Source organism: Adiantum capillus-veneris, chromosome 16 (genome assembly GCF_014529385.1).
Source record: "Adiantum capillus-veneris isolate H3 chromosome 16, ASM1452938v2, whole genome shotgun sequence".
Taxonomy (NCBI): domain Eukaryota; kingdom Viridiplantae; phylum Streptophyta; class Polypodiopsida; order Polypodiales; family Pteridaceae; genus Adiantum; species Adiantum capillus-veneris.
The window spans coordinates 52,263,489-52,279,901 of NC_140946.1; the positions used below are offsets into that span (position 1 = coordinate 52,263,489).

The 16,413-nt window shown below is 42.8% G+C and overlaps 1 protein-coding gene across 2 annotated transcripts in view; it reads right to left on the bottom strand.

Moving 5' to 3' along the window:
* Positions 1–8,198: 8,198 nt before the first annotated feature.
* Positions 8,199–16,413, bottom strand: part of LOC147439038 (apoptosis inhibitor 5-like protein API5) — a 39,857-nt gene continuing 31,642 nt past the window's right edge. The window contains exons 10-16 of one of the 2 annotated variants that reach the window (XM_086484984.1): positions 10,597–10,689; positions 10,393–10,482; positions 10,175–10,281; positions 9,160–9,274; positions 9,023–9,088; positions 8,850–8,944; positions 8,199–8,772 (exon numbers count right to left, since the gene is read on the bottom strand). In XM_086484984.1, the coding sequence (XP_086341110.1) occupies positions 8,628–8,772; positions 8,850–8,944; positions 9,023–9,088; positions 9,160–9,274; positions 10,175–10,281; positions 10,393–10,482; positions 10,597–10,689 (711 nt within the window). In that variant the 3' untranslated portion in view covers positions 8,199–8,627. Of the gene's footprint in view, positions 8,773–8,849; positions 8,945–9,022; positions 9,089–9,159; positions 9,275–10,174; positions 10,282–10,392; positions 10,483–10,596; positions 10,708–16,413 lie in introns of both variants that reach the window. The other variant, XM_086484983.1, reaches the window with a different exon arrangement.

Below are 16,413 nucleotides of genomic sequence, written 5' to 3' on the forward strand. Positions count from 1 at the left end.
TTGGTATCTTTTTGAGGTCATTCCCACTAAGTGGTGAGCTCCTAGCTTTATAGCCCAATGAACACCAGGTTCTAGAGTTCAAGGTTCGTCTATTGGATCATTGAGATCTCTTTAGACGGCATCCGTGTCCATCCAAACTTGCTAGTCCTACCGCCAGACATATTCAATGTCGACCTCAACACAGGCAAAGGTGGTATAATTATTTAACTTCCAATTTTGCTAGAGGGATCATGGCGATTAGCAAAGTTTATCATCATCAACCTTAACCAAAACATCTCCAAAAAGGTGCTCATGCATGAGGCTATATTAAAAGAAGAGGAACAACATTTATGCGATGGTGATGGTAGACATGAGAGCATGTGCGACAATTGTCATGATAACAAAAATCACACAAGAGATGATAATGAAGATCCGGGTAGTCATGATTGAATTCAAGTAAGTTATACAAGACATCAAAACTATGACATCCACGATGAATAGGGATCATAGCCACAATCATGCTAATCAAAGAACTCTTTAGAGAAAAGCAAGTCATCTGGCTATCCTCAGTTTTGGCCATCGCCTCTGAGACATAGCCTTCAGCTGCGGCCATAGAACTATGAGCATGGATGTACCGGGTGACTAAAAGCCTTGATCTCCCAACCCTCCTTACTTGCGTCGGGCAGCCGGTCATCATGGCACCATATCCTATTGCCTTCCATTCATGAGCCAGCCAGGCAAGATTACATTACTGTCTCTAGTACATGACAGCAAGGGCTGAACAGAATCTTCCACAAACACTACATCCCGTGAAACCAGAATACGTTTTGTTTGCGGATGATATAACCTGTAACCTTTGCTTTCAGCACTATAACCAACAAAAATACATTTGACAGCCTTATCATCCAATTTTTTGTGTTGCACTTGTGGCACCAAAGCATATGCCAAACAGCCAAAAACACGCATGTGCTCAATAGAAGGCTTTCTACCATGCCATGCTTCATATGGAGTAATAGACTGCAAAGCTTTTGTAGGACACCTATTAAGTACATAAGTGGCACACATGATGGCCTCAAGCCAAAAGGAATGCGGCAAAGCTTGACTTTTGACCATACATCGTGCCATTTCCGCAGTGACCTGTTTTTCCTCTCAGCAACACCATTTTGTTAAGGTGTATAAGGCACTGTACATTGGTGTTTTATCCCACGACTAGCCAGAAATGCATTGAATTCATGAGACATATACTCCCCCCCTCGATCGGAACGGAGGGTGCCCATAGTACATTTCGAGACATTTTCAGCCATAGCCAAAAATTGTTTGAAGCACATAAAAACTTCGGACTTCGCTTTAAGCGGAAATACCCATGCATGCCTGGAGTAATCATCAATGAACGTCACGAAGTACAAGTAATTGCCCAAGGACGGAGTTTGCATGGGCCTACAAACATCACTATGCACAAGCTGCAACCTGCATGTGGCCCGAATTGAACCATCCTTTCAAAACTTAGAACGCTGCATCTTACCCAAAATACAGCCTTCACAAACATGTTTGACAGGTGCTTCAAGAGGCGGCAAAGAAGCAACCATATCAGATTTGTGCAAACGCAGCAAACTGGAAAAATTCAGATGACCAAAACGTGCATGCTAAAGTTTTGCATCTGAAATAGCCCTTGAATCTGCAACAGCATTTGCAAAATTTTGTCTACACTTGTCATACAAAGGGAGCTTATATAGCCCATGGCACAAAAGGCCTGATGCAACAATTTCATCACCAAAACTGAGATCATGAACTGTATATTTGTTATCCACAAATTTTACTACAATTCCAAGTCTAGCAAGTGCGGATACAAACAAGAGATTCTTCTTGATCCCAGGTACATAAAGTGCATCAAAAAGTGTGAAGGAACTGCCATTTGCAGCAGTAAGCACAATCTTTGCAACTCCCTGAACCGGATAAGAGGCATTGTTGGCACAAGTGATTGAATTCCCATGAGGGACAGACTCGAGAGAGGTAAACAATTCACAATGTGAGGTAATGTGCTTTGTAGCACCACTGTCGCAATACCACACATGTGAATCAACTGACAAGCATGCATCATGGACAGCAGGATTGTAAGTGCACTCTGCGCTAAAAGCCCATTCTGCATCAACATCAGCATCGCAGTCTCCTTTCACAGAAGACTCAACAATGGCTGCATTTGTAGTGGAACCAGCATTTGCAGTGGAACCACCCTCTTTCTTCTTAGCCTCTTTGGCCTTCAACTTAGGACACGACTTGATCAAGTGATCATTAGATTTACAATAATGGCAACGCATCTTCTTTTTGCCCTTATCACAAGAATTGCCAGACGAAGTGCTGCCAACAGAAGCATTAGGAATAGAATTTTTGCCACTCGCAGCAGAACCATAAGAAGTAGCTGCATTGCTGTTACCACCCTTTCTTTGAGAAGCAATCAAAGCCTGTTCAACTGCACGCTGCCTAGTCCTGTTTTTTTTGGAACGTGACTCTTGCAATAGCAATGTGAATAATGCATCAAACTTGACAACTTTAGGATTTCCTTGGGTCATAAGTCTCCAAGTACTAGCGAAATTCTGGTAAGAATCTGGTAAGGCATCAAGAACAGTATGCACTAGGGAACTGTCTGAAATGACTTCTTGCAAAAATGAGTTTCGCATTGATATCCTTGACACTAGCAAGGAAAGTGTCCATATCATCTTCCTCATGCATAATCTTCGACTCCAACTCTTTACACAGCAAAGCAATTTTAGCCTCATTGCGACTTGCATAAAGACCAGCCAAAATATCCCAAGCCTGCTTTACAGATTTTGCTGAACGGGTATGGGAAACAATGGTGCGCTTCACAGACAACGCAATCAATGCATGAGCCTGCACATCCCTAACATCCCAATGAGCTTGTTCTGTCGTAGGCAAAACAACTCTAATAGCAGCAATCCTTGCAGCAAGACCTGCAACATCCTCAACATCGCCTACATCCTCAGAACCAGGACGTACATCAATGCCCTGCACAATATTCCAGACGCCTTTTGACACAAGAACGTGTTGCATCATATAAGCCCACATGGGGTAATTGTCCCCATCTAAACAGAAAACATCTTGAACACATCTGTGTTGTTGTTGTTAGCCATGGTAAATGTTGCACATGATGTGAAAACTACCCGAAAATAGGAGAAATGGAGCGGGAACAACACGTGCTATATAGCACAAACCGTAGAAGACTATGAGACACCTGCTATGCAAAAAACGGCACTGACAAAAATTATGCACAAAATGACGAAATAGCATGTGCAGCACTGCCTGTAGTGGAAATGGAGGCCGAAATGAGCCCGAATCAAAAATCTAAGTAGACTAAGCTCTACGAGCTTACCCGAAATATTTGTCAACATGTGAACGCTCGCCAAACCTCACTGTAATCGGAGAAAGTGAGCAGACGTGTGCTGGAGCAGCTGGCGACTAAGCCCGGGAGGACGCAACCTGCTCTGATATCAATTGTTGGAATTAGGGTTGCAGAGAGACACACACACCTTGGAGAATACGAAGGAAGCTCAAGGCACACAATAGAGAGTGTGTTACTTAGTGTGCAATGGAAAGATAGGTAGCCCTAGAGTGATGGGCGTATATACAATGCTCGGGGGAGAAAACCTCCTAAAGAGGAAAAAAATGCCCCGGCGGTCCTAGTGTGTTCACACACATCACTACCACATGTATATGGTAACAAATATACTAGGGATGTGGTATAGGATTTTAGAATGAGCTTCTTGATTGTTGCCTAATTAAATATTTAAAATAGTCTGAAATTTATAGTACCTAGTTAGTTCAACATGCTAACCCTCTAGAAGATCCCATTCAAAGCAACCAAAAAACGTACACAAAATTCCAATTACATGGCTTTCTTATCAGTATGGTTACTACCTATTTCTTCATAGAAACTCTAGATATACCTAAGGGGAGCAGTTTTGCAACAAGGGGGAATACCATTGGAGGCTTTTATTAAAAGTTTGTAAGCACTTTTCTACTCAAACATACTCCAATTTAGTGCCAAACAAGTAGTAAATATTTATGTCTTTTATGTCTTTCCTAATCTGTTGGTCAAGTGCATACAGATTCACCGATTTAGATAGTTGGTATAGATTTGTTGATTTAGGCAGCACCATTGAACTGTGAGATTTGCCAACTTAGGGTAGCACAAGTGCAGATTCACCAATTTAAGCAGAACATCAACAAAGAACAGATTCACTAGTTTAAGCAATATCATTATAGATTTGCCGATTTAAGCAGTACGAGTACAGATTCGCCAATTTAGGCAGCACATTTCATTGGTGTCGATTTAATCAACACCGATTACAAAATCATGGTATAATGGTTGACCACCATTGCCCGTAATATGATTTTATTAACCCGGGTATGTAATGAAAAAGTATTGGATTTTGATTTGGAATTGGATTTGTATTTGGTTTATTAGGTCTCCCCAATCTCGAAAAAATAAAAAAACTTTCAAAACATATTGTGTAAGTGAAGGGTGAACTTAGGAAATGCAAAGAGAAATGAAGGTGGATAGAGAAAAGACACTTGAAGGTGGAAAGTCAAAAGACATAAGAAACTGAAAAGTCAAAAGACCTTTTGTGTCCATATAAAGAGGTGGTCGACATTTGTGTTTCTCTTCTCCTTTATTTTTCCTTTAGTGTTTTCTTCTCTTTGAAGTGCTCTCTCTCTCTCTCTCTCTCTCTCTCTCTCTCTCTCTCTCTCTCTCACACACACACACACACACACACACACACACACACAAATCTATGTGCTTCGTCATTGCCCGTTGCTGCGTGCTATAGACTAACGCATCGTTTTTGTTGTTATTGAGAGAATCTTTGAATTAGGAATATCTTTTTTTAAAGCTATTAGGAATACCTTTTATTTATGAAATGAACTTTAAATTCATGGAAAATGATTATTAAATCAATGACGATGACAGATGATATCCTAATGCATCAAGATATGATATATGCTATTTATTCTCATGGTATGCGACACTAAAATATGTAGTATGTGGATCACGGTAGACATAAGCAAATTCGTTTTTAAAAATTTTTGAGTTTATTTGTCACACATAATGTTAACCTTTAATTTTTATAAGTATGATTTACAAATTCTTAACTTAGCAGCTGCGAATAGTTGCTTTTCTAACAAAGAGGTATGTAATGAAAATGATAAAATATTTATTTATTACAACTGACATGGCAGAAACATAAGCAATCAATGGAAATAGATAGCATGTTTATTAATATTGTATCACTAAAGAGCTCTTTATGAGCTATGGTCACTTTATGTCCGAACAAACAGTTTGTAATCACTTTGAGTATTCAAGAAATCTATAAGTAAATACATGCAAGAGAAAAATGCTCACACTTGCGCGCAGGAAAATTGCACCCAATATCCGTGTTCTTGTCTCCTCTCTCTCCTCTCCTCTCTCTCTCGTCTCTCCTCTCTTCGTACCTATGTAGCACTCCGCTCTAAGAGGTGCACCTGCATACGTTCTCATGATTTCTATCGCTCTCTACCTCTTGGATCATGTTCATATATGCATTGTAAGGCATGCAGATCTATTGATTTGTTGTTTGTCGTATGCTATTTTGTGAAAATTGCAGCCACGTCTTGCCTTCGTCTGTAGCTCAAAGAGAGAGAGAGAGAGAGAGAGAGAGAGAGAGAGAGAGAGAGAGAGAGAGAGAGAGAAGAGGACCTTGAGGAGGGGAGGACGGTCCCCAAAAAAAAAACTCGCTCCAAAGCAAGTGTTGAGCTCGCTCAAAGACTTGAATCGTCTCATTTTATGTAGTAATGTCATTACATGTGAATTTCTTTAAGGTATGTTCATAGGCTAAAGCTCATTCTCATTAGTTATTTAGGTGGTATATACTATTTTTGCACAAAAATACCTCTCAAATGGTAATGCGGAGGAATGCAAATGCATAGGGAGTATTGTGAATTATGTCCTGCAACCCTCTCGTTATGTTTATTGTCAATTGAGAAAGCCAAATTTGCAAAGTGTTTCAATAGAATAGGGCATCGAAAATATTGCCGCATGTCAATAATTATAAAATCAACTTAATGCGCTACGACAAATGTGCCAATTTTTCTCATAGATCATCCACATATGCTCTACCTACCTTGTCCACCCTCCACCCATTAATTGCCAAATCCCTACATCAAGACCTACGAGGTACATCTTAGATTTGAATAAGCTTCTTAAATTTGAATGGTGGCATGAGCGTATAAACAAGAAATATGGTTTAGCAATTGCAATGGCATGATGCTTACTACATTCCTCGACTTTTGCTTGATTCTATTATCGGGCTACATTTGGAGCACATCATTGCATGCTTCTTTGTAGAGTGAGTCTTAACAAGATGGGATACCATTTAAGGCATTTGAAATCCATAAGTTACAAAGATTATATGAAATCATGATATTGTAGAGAAGATGCAAAAGCATGTACCTATTGTTTAAATATGTAGGAAAAACTTTTGAATAAATGAGCAATGATTGTCGAGTAAAATGCCAAGTGCAAACTATTGGACAAAAAGCACAAGAAAAACAAGGTCATAATCCTTCTTCTGAGCATCAAGCGAAGCAACATGGCAAGGGTAAGTGATGTAAGTGCACAACGAGATAAGATTCAACATGACTTTAGGTGAGATACACCACCAACTATAAAAAGAAGATTACTTTTTGAACAATCTTTGATCTGACGTTGCAAAGTAGGACATGCCACTTGCCCACAGAAAAGTTAAAACAGTATGCTTACCCTGTGATCTCCACCAAGCCATCAATTTGCAGTAATCAGAAGGATTTTCTTGGGGTTTACAAATAAGAAAATCCTTTGTGATTTGAATCAAGCACTAATGATTTTAGAAGCATCAAGGCTATCGGCAAATGGAGGCAAACCTTAGTGTCTACAAACGAAAGCCACTAATGAAAGTCTTATAATTTAACCTTCTAAATGGCTGGCACATTTATGGATGAGAAGCATACATATTGAGTGAGAGCTTTGACATCCAACAGTTGAGAGAAGCAATGGCATGCGCGATGTGAAAAAAAAAAGGTACTTTACATGTCTCAAAAGGACATTGTTATAATGTTCAAGATTCATCCAATGCTCCAGCACTTTATAATGGGGAGGGAAAGATTCATATGTTATGTGAAAATTAGCCATGATGATTGATCCTATCCCTTAAAGAAAGGTTAAAATGACCAAGATACTTAAGCATCTCTTGCTAGTAACGTGAGGTAAGGTTAGGTAGTTTACCTCTTAGATTCTTTTTTGTTAGCCATGCCAAAGAGGGGTTCAAAATTTTTCTTCAATATTTCCTTGATGGCACGGCCCATCACCGCTATCATAAGATTATTGTTGATACCACTGTCATAGTTGTCGATTAAACTCCTCACTCAGTTTAGATGTCCCTTTGCCTACACAAACACCCTGCGAGAATATTGAATATGAAAAGTGATGGGTGAATGTACATGTGACAGCATACACAAGAATGCAGCCCGCTGGAGAATCCCCTCCGGCAAACTAACCTGTGGCAGTCCCTCAACACCAAGAACAAAACCGTTGCTACAGCAGGTAGCCGAGCAGCGGAGGGGCTTCACACAGATAGAATTAAGTCAGCTTTCCTAGTTAGGGTTCCCTCTGAGAATCACTCAGTTAGGGTTCACGCTGGGTGTAGCAATAGCAAATTAGTAGCTCCTTCAAGGCATCCTTCAGAAAGACCTTAAGGTTCATGCGGATTGAGAACCGTCAGCTCTCTCTCTCTCTCTCTCTCTCTCTCTCTCTCTCTCTCTCTCCCCCCCCCCCCCCCCCCCTCCCCAAGATGTCACCGAGCTCTAGCGCTATATCTTGGCAAAGAGGTGAAAAAGGTCTCCGAAACACTGCAGTACTAAAAAGTGTGAAAACATCTGAAGATGTTGCCAAAAATCTATGGCCTTCAGACGTTCTGAAGAGATTTAAAAAAACTGCCAGAATCTACAGTTTCAGATTCACCAGATGTGTGCATATTGGGGGTGTTAGGTTGTGTGTGTTGTTTTTTTTTTTTTTTGGGGGGGGGGGGGGGGGGGGGGGGGCTTTGATTTACATACGAAAAATTGCAAGTGACCCGTGATGAGTCGCAAGATCACTTGAAATAAGGAGCCAATGTGTGGCTCTTTAACCATGATGACCAAAAGAGAATCAGATTACTAAGCTTTTGAACTTCAAAGCACTTCAAGATCTGCGGAGAGCCAGCATACAAAGCAAAATGACATCAAAAGCTGAACTCTTCTACACATGAAAAACCACCTCTTGCTTCAATTTGCAGATGAAGCAAATTTACACTTGTAAATCTAACCTTGTGCCCGGAAACTACAGAGTCTTCAACGCCAACACATTCTCCTAACAAGGAATCCTATATCTCAGAAAGCTCATTTGCTGGTAGACCTAGTTACCAGAGCAAAGAGTGCTTTTTTCTCCACGAGTAGATCGCCTTCACATGCTTTGCTGGACAGGCAGGGCAAGCCAGAGTCGGCTCAATCCATCGGATTCTTCCCCTCCATTGGCAAAGGCAGCTTACTAGCAACCTGAAAAAGCAAAACCTCTACATGCTGTACTAATAACCACGACCTCTTGATCTGCCCCGCCAGCCACCTCTGAAACCTCTGCCACCACCTCGGGAAAGAGGCTCGTTAACACGAACTTTCTTTTCTCCACTGGTTGCTCCCATTCCATTGTCGGCTGCAGTTCCTCGTTTTACCCTAAAAGATGGAGAATCAATACATAAGACCACCTACAAACGACCTCAGGAGAATCTGTATAGAACTGCCAATATTACCCTGAATGAGGTGTTCTGGCTGCCTTGGGAGCTTCTTTCCAAGACAAGGTTATCCTTTTATCTCCAAGAAACACGGGAGAGTTCTCGTGAAGCGGCTGGCATAAGCACACATCTAAGTATAACGCTTCTTTCAGAGGTATGCCTCATCAGCATTGAGTTAAACTAAAGCTTACTTGTGTCAAGGATAAGATGTTACTGCAAGTCCTCATTCCCAACGTCGTCTTGGCCTGCTTAGCTCTCTGCATTTTCAACAGCTCACTGTCATTTGTTATAGATCTACAAACCAAATCCCATTGTGCAGAGACCTTACCAATTCACTTTTTGCTGCCTCATCCTTGGCAGCTACCATTGCCTTGCCAAACTCTCCAATTCCTTGAGTCAATTTTTTCTTTGTAACTTTAGCTAGCTCTTCTACTACTGTTATCCTGCAAATGAGAAGTGTCAGGATAACTAGAACATAATTCCTCCAAACTGTCTATAAATAGCTATCTCAATCAAGGAAAAGCATGATACAGGGTTGAACTCTCATGAGAGTTATCCACAAGGCAAGATAATGCATACTACTAACTAGACTATCGCATCTCTACTGACATCAAGAGTGCTCAAAGACCAAGGAGTTAACCAGAGATTTTGCATAAGCCAAACAAATTCCACACCTGACACCACCCTAAAATCAAGGAACAACATGCTACGTAAGACAAGAGAACCCAAAAAGATCATGATCAAGACTCGAGTCCAGTAGACCATCACATACTACATTACAACATATGTCGAGTGCATGGACAGTTGATTCTAGATAGAAAAAACTGTCACCTCCAGAGAGAGCAAGTTGAAGGCTCTAGCCTCAAGAAACTCCATAAATATGAGGGCAAGCAAGCCACATGGTCTATACCTTCATGTACTAAACACATTATGAGTACTAGCCTCAAGGAAATGTATAGATATTATAGACTGTAGACTACAGAGAGTGCCAAGCTGAAGAGTATGGAGCAGTGAGTAGCTTTTTAATCTCATCAAGCTGATCAATGGACTGCTCGCCCTCATCAAGACATGCCACTGAGTTGGAACGGCGAAGATTCCTTCCAAGGTGCCCAAAACTTATGGCAAAATATTTAGAATTTTTCCAGAAACATATGGAGTATCTAAAGCCCCAAGTAACCCCCCCCCCCCCCCCCCCCCCCCCCCCCCCCGCCAACCTCCAAATCTCCCCCCCCCCCCCCCCCCCCCCCCGGCCCCACACACACACACACACACGGACACATGCATGCACACACGAGCATCTCCAGAGTTCTTGCCCCATGAAATACAGTACCAATTAAGTTTACCTCTCTGTAAAGTCTTTGAACAAATCTGAGAAGTCTTCCCCCAGCCTATCAGACGGCTGACCAGTCACGATCTTGTAGCCACACAAGCTATTTGTTGTGTTAGGTGTCTATCACATTACATGTCAGATATCTCAGTAAACCAGCAGAGAACCAATACCTATAAAGTTCCCAACATCCATAAAGATATGTAACAGAACACAATCAGGTAAATTTTTCACCTTGCTGGCAAGATGATGGAAACTATACAACAAACACTCCACAAATGTGTAATTGACTTCTTCGGTTGTTTTTCTTTTTGGCATGTACTTCTGTCAAATCCACAGAGAACAGAAATTTAGCAACAACACAATGATTGGCAAGTACATCTTAGCAACACAAACAACAATTACATAAAACAAGAACTAAACACTGGGCAGTTATACCTTCAAAAGCTGTAAAACAGAAGGAAGGAGACTCCTTGCATCTTGAGCAGAAGCGTGAGGAGAACTTTCAGCAATATTTTTTAGTAAATCGAGCTGTCGATCATTAGAAAGCTGCAATGAGAGAAGTTCACTGTCAACAAATGGTCTCTAGCACAAAACTACAAAAAGAAAATCAAGACTCAACCAGACCACCCTTTTGAACGTAGGAAGACTACCCAATTAAGTTAAGAGACGTAAAGCGTTTTCCTACTAGACCGTAAGTGTATTGCTATCCTCAGAACTTCTGACTTTGCAGCAGCACAATGGAAAGTACTTTCTAGCATACTAATTTCATGCAACAGCCAGACACAAGCAAACAAGCAAAGGGAAGGCGAAGGGGAAAGATTGTGAAGACCGACGTAGATTGTAAATTACGAGGCTGCCACCTTTTCCAAAGTTAGTGCCTAACGGCATACCTATCTCTTGCAAGGGGATCTCTCCATCCTTTAAAAACATAAAACCCTAAACCGCCTCCCTCCCTCCCTATCTCTTGTAAAAGTTGACGATGCGGAAGCGTAGAGACCAAGGGGGGGAGAGAGAGAGAGAGAGAGAGAGAGAGAGAGAGTCTCTTGAACCAATCAACCTTGGCAACGAATAATTGATACAATGTACAATGGGGGCAAGGGGATATCCACCTCAATAAAGTGCCCTACCAAGACTTTGACAAATAAGTATAAGACATCCCTAAAAGACAAAATAAATAATGGGATCACTTTGGGCAGTTCACTTGAGATGCCTAAACACCCTCTCTGCAACTCATAGTGGACATAAATAGTGAGACCAAGTCGATGAAGAAGCTACCATGGACACCCCAGCAACTGCAACCTATTGGATACACCTCGAATTTGCTACCCTCAACTTTGTTCCTTAGAAGAATGCCATCTTGAGCATCGGTTGCCTTAAAGAATCCCCATTCGTGACCTCTGAACAAATCACGTTGATAATACTTTCGAGACAATGAATTTTGGAACACATCCTGTCCATAATCGGACCAACAACAATGAATTGGTGCACTCATCCATGCTGTTCTAGATACGTCTAATTGGTTCCCTGCAAGATGCATGTGCCTTGAACTTCGACCAACGAGTTCAAACACCGATAACTTGGACTCCAAAACAAGGGTCCAAATTAATTATAAGGAGCATTGTTTGCCCCTCTCTGCCACTCACAAGCCTCTCTCTGGCTGAAGCTAGTAGAGACAACTGCCTCTTGTACTAGAAATCTGGTGTCGTGGCCACTGTGGCTGCCACCATGTGTGCCATGCCGATCTCCTCTGTCATATCTTTATCACCGTTATTTCTCTTCAACTTGCCTTTGCCTTTGTCCTCCTATGAGTTCTTGCCTTTGTCCTTGGCTTCAAACTCCCGAGCCAAACAAAGCATCCTGTTGTCGGACCTGGTGGCTACAGAGGCAACTACCTGAGTATTGGTACTGTGTAAGGTGCAGCGGAAGTGAATGTTGATATTGTTCAAGATGAGTGCTCCGAATTGTGCTCAAGGGTTCCTTTTACTTACGGAAGGGAGAGCCTTCCGTTCCTTAAGAAAGAGAATGCAATGATCACAAACAAAGTGAATGCTACTGTGAATGAAGGTGTTGAGACTGAGAGAGAGAGAGAGAGAGAGAGAGAGAGAGAGAGAGAGAGAAAGAAGAATACGACATCAGACGGTTCTCAAACCCTCCTCCAAGGGCCCCCCCTCTCTATGGCGAGTGTCACCAACGTGTGACTACTATCTATCCTTTTTGTTGATTTCTTTCTTATTATCTATTTACTTTCACTTTTTGGAAACACCCCTCGGGAAATCTAACTGCCCTGCATTGCATAGCTAGTGTGGAACTGTCCAGTGGGAGTCGAGGCCTGAGGGCAAGAGAGCACTAAGGTTAGACAAGGACTATGGTTAGCCAAGTGGGGTCATTGACTAGCCAAAGTGGAATCCTTTGCTACAAAGGCTACATTTCAGTTCTGGATGTGGCCGCAGTGTACAAAGAGGGTCGGATGACCTAGACAGATACAATGGCAGCATCTCCTAAAATTTAGGGAACTGCTATTTTGGGACCTGAAATTGTGTTGACGTCATTACCTCCGGAATGACAAGGGGAACATTTTCTTACTCTGCCGTGAAGTCAACTAGGCAACCGGTTGGGATATTTTTAAGCGGCAACCCCGAAATGGGAAAATGCTTGTAAATGTGCCAAGTGGCACATTCTAGTGCACTTGCCTCATGCAACAAGAAGTGGCGCTGAATTTAGGAGGGGGAGAGCCTCATTTTCAGTTTTGTCACAGGTTAAGAGCTATGGAGTGCTTGCTTTCCCTCTTATGCACAGTGCGGTGCCAGGAGTGATGCCCTGCACGCTACGCACTGCCCTCTCTCTCCCCTTTGGGAGTATGTTATGCCCCTCTAGTGGGCTCTTCATTTGACCAATGTACAGTTGTGTGGGTTCATGCGCGATTGCCGAGGCAAGAGCCTCTTGCATAGGTACTGGATTAGCTAGCGGCTAATCCCCCCGCAGGTACAGGTGAATTCGGAGAGGTTTCACGCCAGAAATCTCGTCCGATTCAAAGGGCAAGTAGCCCTACAAGTGCGGGAGCTCGAGGACTTGCTAGGGATGCGATCGGCACGCGAAACTGAGCCCGAAACAGTGAATTACAGCCTGCTGTGTATTTTTGCAGGTTTAGGGTTTTGGCCCTAAGCGGACCCTAATACCCCCAGGAGGTTCGGGGACGCAAGGGGACCGCTGTACAGGTGATCTGGCGCATTTTCAGGGCTGAAAACAGAGAATTCAGCGTGCTGCAGATTCTCGCTAGGTTTTGCAAAGTGCCCGTATGCGTCGGGAAAGTCATTTAATGCGTGGGAATACTGACCGTGAAGGGTTCTAGTACAGTTATGCTGCCGAAATCGGGCTGGAACAGTGGAAATTCAGCCGAGTTTGTGCGGGGCAGCTTGTAGGGAACCTCAGCGTTTATTCCCTCTTTTGAACAATAAAGAAATACCGAAAGGGGCGCCTAAGTTAGGGGCCAATCTGGTGTCCGTCTACTCATACAGGTGCAATCTAGCAGCCTGTATCCCTCTCCCCTTTGTTGTGTCTTGAAAGTACAGGTAAAAAAGACGACTAATAATGGGTGAAAGCTAAATCAAGGTTTGAAGTAAAGTCTACCGCCCTTTTTGGATTGAACAGGCCGGTTTCAGCGAGAGAGGTCTATGTTGTCACAAATTGCTAACATGTCAAAGCCCTATAGAATGGAGCCAACTTGCAAATGTCGGTTGAGGGGCCTAAACCCTAAGAAGAACAGGGCCACAAGTGACAAAGGATTAAAATAAAGCAGGACCCACACATACACACAGAGAAAGAATTACGTAACAACTGATGACGTGGCAGTTGTACAGAAATTCCAAAAATTGTGCTGACATGATGACATGGCAAGCTGTACGGATATCCATGTTTTGCGCCGGCTGCTGTACGGAATTCCGTGATTTACGCTGGCAACTTTTTGTCATTGCTTTTGGACCATAAGCTTTTGAGTTTTGAAGGCTTTTCATGTAAACTGCTTTTGGGGCCTAGGGCCCGTAAATACATGCTAAGGGCTCATTCTCTGGCATGCTTCCAGGAGAAGGTGCAAAGTCTCTATGTTGGACTCCTCTCAAGCGAGGCTCTCCGGGTGACGGTGATATGTGACCACCCGATCTTCGCAAAACACAGCTCGATGCCACGGGGCGTGCGATAGACCGGTATGGGGACGACGGACGATGGGACACAATCCCGACCTTGATTTTCTCTTCATCTCACCGTTTGGGTACTACGGACGCGTGAGGGGATTTGAGAGTGCCCAGTAACGAGAGTGTCCCCGTGCATAGCGAACTCCCCCGACTACCTCCACGTGATGAAGTGGAGGGGGGATTATCGGCTTGTATTGTGTTGATGCAATACAAAGAAATACCGAAAGGGGCACCAAGGTTTGGGGCCAATACTCTCAGGTGGAATTCCGCCACTCCGTGTTGCGTTCGTCTCTCTCTCTCTCAGTTCAGTTGTTATTGAAGTGCTAAAAGTCTCTTCAATCTGTTCTTTTCTTATTAGCACGTGGTGCCCGTCTTGTGACAATGGTATTAGAGCATCAAGCCTGTGCTTTTCTGAAAGCATACCGGTCCTACAAAAGAGGAGACAGAGCTATTGGAACTTTATTTGAGGTATCTTCGGCCTCCGATCCCGGACTTATTAGCCACTCCCACCTTACTTCATTGCGCATCGAGCGCGCTCCCGTCTTCATCGCTATGTCTTACAGGGCATAAGCCATAAAGGACCCTAGACATAGAATTCATGGATTCAGTAGAATATTTGCAGTTTTTGCTCAACGAGCTTCATGACATTCTTTCGCAGCATCCTCAACAAAATCTTCCGATGTTACAAAGCTTTCAACAATTTTTGAACTATATGCTACCCCCTCTGATGCCCCGGGTGGTACCCAAAGATTTCAAAGATGGCGGCACGATAGTCAAATTTTTCACTTTTTCTGGAGTGAAAGATCGCAAGAAAGCATTGCAGTTCCTACAACAATTCGACAACATATACAGAAGAATCCAAGATTTCTCAAGCAACGGGATTTCTGAAAGATAATGCTATGCAATGGTGGAGTTCAATCGCGACACAACCGCATGCTCCAAGGATCTGGCAAGCTTTCAAGACACTTTTTGCACGTAGTTACATGACTTCGATCTTTGAAGTCCGGATTTTGGCAGAGTGGGGCAACTTGAAAATGCTTGCCACCGAAACCATGGACGAATATAACCAAAGGTTTCTCGAAATGTACCTTCCAGTGTCCTTCTTTAGATCTGTTCCCTTGGAGGCTCAATGCGAGCGATACACCATTGGACTACCATCACCATTGCAGGAATATTATCTATCCAAGCAAGTCTCCACCATGCAAGAACTTATGGACCATGTCGCAGTCGGCTACAAACTGATGAAGGGAAAGCTAGAGTTTACCACAGAAGAATCTCCGGCCACTAACCACAACTCTCGCCAACAAAGAACAAATTCTCAAGAGTCTCGTGAAAGTCAACCACAACAACGAGACACCTACTACAAGCCGATGTTTTGGATGCTTTCAAATAGGACATAACTATTTTGGTTGTCCCCAACGCACTGACAGACCCGCGGAGCCGACTCCCGTGTCAACAGTCGACAGAAACCCAGGACCATCTCCAACCAAACGAGCTAAACCGGCCATTGGATTAGTACCTTACATTTATGGCATACGCCTTGAGAGTACAAATGAATTGTGTCGAGCATATGGCAAAGTCAATGGCTTCAAAGCTCTTATTTTCTTTGACCCCGGAGCTACAGAGAACTTCATCCATCCAGAATTCTTAAAGCAGATGCCCTTTGAGGGTGGAGAAATTGAAGCTGAGCTAGCCATGGGGCAAACTCAAAAAGTGGTACCGCTCATTGGTGCTCTTTCAGTGACTATTCAAGATTATCATGGAAAAGCTTGTTTCCACATTATGAAGTTGGGCAATTGTGACGTTCTATTAGGCATGCCTTGGCATGACAAGAATGATGCGACTCTCGAGGTTCGGAACCGAACCATCACCGTGATGCAGAAGGGCAAGCCAGTTGTCCTCAAAGTTCGGTTGTCTGAACAAAATCCTGAATCAACCTCTAGTTGTTTTATAATTAGATACTTTTGAACTTTGTTTGAGAAAGTATTGTTTCAAACTTTATTTGAAATTTGTTTGAAATGGATGGTATTTGTTTTGGACCTGTCTTGGTGCCGATTTGAAATGT